The sequence below is a fragment of the Austrofundulus limnaeus genome, unplaced genomic scaffold, assembly GCF_001266775.1.
Source record: "Austrofundulus limnaeus strain Quisiro unplaced genomic scaffold, Austrofundulus_limnaeus-1.0 Scaffold35, whole genome shotgun sequence".
Taxonomy (NCBI): domain Eukaryota; kingdom Metazoa; phylum Chordata; class Actinopteri; order Cyprinodontiformes; family Rivulidae; genus Austrofundulus; species Austrofundulus limnaeus.
This window is the reverse complement of record NW_013952437.1, coordinates 246,012-251,466: the sequence shown is the minus strand read 5'-3', so window position 1 is coordinate 251,466 and position 5,455 is coordinate 246,012. Positions and strand designations below refer to the sequence as shown.

Sequence of the window (5,455 nt, the reverse complement as noted above, 5' to 3'; positions counted from 1 at the left end):
CCATAGTGGTGATTGAGTCTTTAGTTGTTCCAAGGTCCAGGCTGGTCCATAGTGGTGATTGGGTCTTTAGTTGTTCCAAGGTCCAGGCTGGTCCATAGTGATGATTGGGTCTTTAGTTGTTCCAAGGTCCAGGCTGGTCCATAGTGGTGATTGTGTCTTTAGTTGTTCCAAAGTCCAGCCTGTTCCATAGTGGTGATTGGGTCTTTAGTTGTTCCAAGGTCCAGACTGGTCCATAGTTGTGATTGGGTCTTTAGTTGTTCCAAGGTCCGACTGGTCCATAGTTGTGATTGGGTCTTTAGTTGTTCCAAGGTCCGACTGGTCCATAGTTGTGATTGGGTCTTTAGTGGTTCCAAGGTCCAGGCTGGTCCATAGTTGTGATTGGGTCTTTAGCTGTTCCAAGGTCCAGGCTGGTCCGTAGTGGTGATTGGGTCTTTAGTTGTTCCAAGGTCCAGGCTGGTCCACAGAGGTGATTGGGTCTTTAGTTGTTTCAAGGTCCAGGCTGGTTCATAATGGTGGTTGGGTCTTTKGTTGTTTCAAGGTCCAGACTGGTCTACAGAGGTCATCGGGTCTTTAGTTGCAGATCCTAAACTGTGGAACCAGCTACTCCTTCAAGTCAGGAAGGCTTCAGCTCTTAAAGCTTTTAAATTCCATCTTAAAACTATTCTGTACTTACTGGCTTTTAATACATCAGGGGAGTCTGTTTAGTTTTCCATTTGTAACTTTTGTAATTCTGCTTCAGATGCAATTTTTGTATTTACTTCTGACTCTTTTGCTGTCTGTTTTGTGTGCAGCACTTTGGCCCAACAACAGATTTCCTCTCACCTTGGCGGCTCGCCTCTCTGCTGGGACCTGTTTGATGACAGGAGCGTCCTGCACAGAGCTCCTCATCCTGCTGTGGGTGTAGAGCGTGTAGAGGGAGGTGACGTTGGTGARGACCATCAGGACAATTGGAAATATTTCATGTATGGCCAATGACGTGGTGGCATAGGCCAGGCCGGAGTGGTTGGAGGGAAAGTTCCACACACATCCCAGCAGGGGGTGTGTTGTGCTGCTGAGGAGCATCAGGGTCTGAGGAAAGAGGAGGAAGAAACAAGAACTTGTATTAKTTCTGCAAATCACAGACATGTATTTGTCTCTCAGAAAGGATAACCTAACATACAAAACTAAAGGGTAATTCAGAGTAAAATAAAAATGGCTTTTTGAGTCTGCAGCTATTGTTACTTCATGAACTTTTATCTTAAATCATAAATCATTTGACAGAACATATTGATATCAGTTTTACTGATATGCTACCACCATAAAAACTACATTTTTTAAATGTTAGAATGCTTTGAACCATAAAGGGACAGTTCAGATCTTTTGAAGTTTATAGAGTAATTCTGACTGGATTAATGAACTACCTAAAGAGGATTACCACGATATTAGTGAGTTAGAGTATTAGAGTAAAATTCTCTTCCTTTTATCTTCAATAGTATTTATTTCACATTAAATCAGTTACATAGTACATTTCAGTGTTTATAAGAGGATACTTGTGTTTCTATACGGGAAATACCATGTAGTGCTCAGTTATTGTTTGTTAGCGGTGTTCAGCTGTTGCAACGAGACGAGGAACGTGACATTTTGTGTTTTTAGTCAAAGTTAAGTATGAAAAGTTGAAGTTAATTACAATTTTTCCTTTGGTGAAAATGAGATTGAACCCCTGTTGTAGTGAAGAAACCCCTCTACAATTCATGAAAAGTAAAACACAAAGTTTCTGACCTCTGTGGTATTTTCATTGCCATTGGTGGAAAAGATGTGAGCAGGAATGGCGTAAAAGAGATTGATGATCCAGATCAAGCTCAAACTGAGCAGCAGGGTCTTCAGCATGCTCCTCGGCCCCTGGAGGTTTCTGACATGGGGAGCCACTCGCTTCAAAGTGTGGAGATGGAAGACGCTGAGGAAGAGCGTGGACCACACGTTGACCGAACGCAGCCACACCCAGACGCCCATCAGGAACTGYCAGCKCCTTTTACCAGAATYCACCTYCAAACATCCATYARGTTTAGACACTTTAACAWGTAGCCTAAATATTTTCTATTCTGAATAAACTGTTAACTTAARTGTTGTTTACTTACTACCTCAAATCCCAGGTCTGACATGATGAGCAYCATGTTTCTCATCACGGACACCATCAGGTTGGACAGYGCCATGTTAACTATGATGATGTCCGAGTTCTGGCCCCCACCTCGGCCCATAATTACACTCTTACCGATGACTCCAATCATGACGGCATTACCGAAGAATCCTAAAGCCACCAGAATTATGTAAAAGGCGCTCTGTGCTGGGGACACAGGGATTTGAAATCCTGTCCCAACAAGACTGGGATGCTTCCTTGTGTTGTTTGTTCCAAAATCCATGGTATTTGGATTCGTCTTAGCTAGCTCCATCTTCTTTTCAAAAGTTTGCTCASAGAAGAGACTTCAGCCCTCCAACAGCTTTCCCAACATGTTAAACTCCAGTTACAACAAACTAAAAAGATGTTCCATTCCTCTCTATTTTTGAAACTGCTTTATCCTCTCATAGCTCACAAAAGGAATGAAGTGGTCTGATAAATCAGCCACTCTTAAGGTCGCAGAAAACCTCAAAGCGACACAATGTTTTCAGCCTCTGGGAGCTGGAAGGTACATGTTAATGAAACACAAGAGATTAATCAGCTTCCKTGATCCAAAACGTGCTTGCTTTGCAGTTTTTCTTCTTGTACTGGGACCCAGAGGGAAGTCAGGAGCTTTCTGTTTGTGTGCATGTAGTATGAGATCACAGATTAGGTTTTCACTTTATGTCAATCAGTAAATGTTAAAAAACTAAACTAAATCAACCAATTTACTGCAGCAGACAGTGGTGAATTAGCTTGCTGTTTTCGTACCTTTTGTATTTTAGAATTCACAAACTGTGGCGGTCACAAACTTCATTAGACTGTAAAGAAACATTTTTTTAAATTACTTTATTTTGATACTTGTACATTTAAACATACAGTAAATACCACAGACACTGAAGAATCCAAGCTTTTGTGTCTTGATTAGGACATGAAAATTTAGAGTTACGTATTCTGTACATTCATATCGAAACATATCAAATAGCAAAAAAGTTTTATTTTCTGCCCCCATGACTGAACTAAGATCGGTTTCCAGTCCAGCTCAACCCTCCCTCTTCTGCTGGAAACTCGCTGTTAGCTAAATATCTCACGAATCACTAAACGGTTTTTAATAAAACTTTCAGGAATTAATCACTGGATGAACAACTTTTCAAGTAGCCTCAATTCAAGATGCCCGACTCTAATAATCAGCAAGACAAAAATGTGTCTAACTCAGTAAATTTTAAAGATATTGAGCTGAAACTGGCCGTGGTAGTAGCTTAGGGTAATTCACAACACATACTCTGAGCTCAGATCATCACCTGAAATTTCAGGCAATGTTTGAACAAATATGGCTCTAGTTCTGTCATTTCACAAGATGATCTCAGTCTGAAACTGTGACTTGAAAGGTGACATTTGTTCAATGTATGCTAGGCCTTTAATCACCTTCAGTATGTTTTTGTCTGATTGAAATTATTAGGGTGTTCAGAGGTCAGAGAATGTCAGCCTGTGATTGGAAGCTCTACATTATTAAAATGAAAAAAAAAGAACAAAAGCTCATCTGAGCAGGTGTTTTATGATCGTGTTCAATAAGCCCAAATAAAATTAAAAAGGACAAAATCAAAGTCTGACACAACTAAAATAAACATATTTTTATTTTRTCTTCATCCATTCCAGTCAGAGAGGATCTCTTTTCTCATTAAAAACCCTGAAGTTGGACATGAACTAAAAAAGGGGGCCCAAGACTCTTGTTTAGATCAATGTGTAAAGAAAAAGCCTTCATGCAGTCCATTAGACGGCGAGTTCAGCCGACACAGAAGGATAACTTGAGTCAAATGTAATCATTTATAACAGTTGTTTCCCCCTGCTTCTGTTTGTGTTACTAGATAAAGATAAAAGACTGAATAAATGATGGCCTCAGGAGATGAGAGCAACCTGAACGCTGGAGCTTTAAGTTTCCTCACCTCAGGAGTGAGTCTGTTTCTTTGCTTTGAGTCACATCAGCTTGCGCCGACTCAGCATTCAGACTTTATATTTCACATAACTCTGGCTTTGCATTCTCATAATTTTGTTCCAGTGCTCTGCTCTGTGCATGTTGTTGTGGACAGAACAACGTATCGATGAGCGCTGTCTGKATGCAGGAGTTTTTAGCTTCAGAATAATGTGGCCGTCACCTTCCTCTGCCTCGGCTGTACAATTAACAGGATTTGTTGTCCGATAACGTTCAACAAAGGCCCGACATTACGCTGCAGCCATGAGAGCAGAGAAAAGCATCACAGCTGGGAGCTGCAGGCAGAGGATGACTTTGAACTGAAAAAATGGCAACTTATTTGGAGGTATTGATCAGAAGAAATCACCTCAAAGTACAAATTTAATTATGATGAAGAGTTCCTTCCTGATGTCGCTGCAATCATTCCTTGGACGTTTGGAAAAATACCGAGCTGGAACTTTTCATTAAATCGAGTTAGCAAAAAAAAGGTTTAATTTTTTAAAAGTTGATTAGATTAAATACAATCTCTCCAGTATTAGATTTAAGAGATATGGTCTAAAGCGACCTGATAAAACACAAAGATTTCATGAAAACAAGTTTTGGCAATGAGTGACCCAGAAAAAAAACCCACAACAACTTGAATTTCACTCATTTGATCATCCGGAGGATTGTTTGTTGGATTGTATCACAGCAGGTGGTGTCAGATTTTTGTTTTTGGCACAGTTAGAGCCTTTAGTGTTCAACCAGCTCAAAATGTTACAGGGGTAATTACAGAAAGAGAGGCAAGGTTCTGAGAGCAACTCTCCTGTAAAAGCAGGAAACCAGCAGGAGCAAAAAGAGTAAAAGCTGATCAGAGAAAGGTTTCTGAATTCAGTGAACTGTTCAACAGCTGCGTTTCTTTTAAGAAATGTGGAAATGAAGTTGCTACTTTTGGACTCGTAGCAGGAAAATGTGACCTGTTCTGAAAGTTGAACTGGACTTGTAAAAAAAAAAACAGTGCAGTGATGGTTGAAACTTTAATTGACATTCGTTTGTTCAGTGATGCTGCAGATGTTTGCGAGGAAGGCAGCAGCTGAAAAAAACAACAACTACATATTGTTTGAAATGAAACTGCCTATTTTTGAGCGCAGCTTGCAGCCTGACAGACACAATATAAAAYTGAAAAATCCAAGACCTAATTAGTTCTATTTTGATGGAAAACCCTCAGGAGGCTGAAGGCAGATGTTTCAGAGTTTTAAAATAACATCTGGATGATGGATTTCAAGGTGTTATGGTTTTGAGCTAGGCCATAACAAAGGCCAGAAATGTCTTTTAGTTTGGAGAGGCTTTTAAAAAGCCTGTTTGCTGTCAGGTTG

At 40.2% G+C, this 5,455-nt stretch overlaps 1 protein-coding gene across 1 annotated transcript in view; it reads right to left on the bottom strand.

Annotated features, from left to right (window-relative positions):
- The window catches only part of LOC106516129 (uncharacterized), a 3,537-nt gene extending 969 nt beyond the window's left edge, over positions 1-2,568 (bottom strand). The window contains exons 1-3 of the mRNA XM_014006327.1: positions 2,118-2,568; positions 1,759-2,022; positions 823-1,068 (exon numbers count right to left, since the gene is read on the bottom strand). Of these exons, the coding sequence (XP_013861781.1) occupies positions 823-1,068; positions 1,759-2,022; positions 2,118-2,426 (819 nt within the window). The 5' untranslated portion in view covers positions 2,427-2,568. The remainder of the gene's footprint in view (positions 1-822; positions 1,069-1,758; positions 2,023-2,117) is intronic.
- Between the last annotated feature and the right edge of the window lie 2,887 nt (positions 2,569-5,455).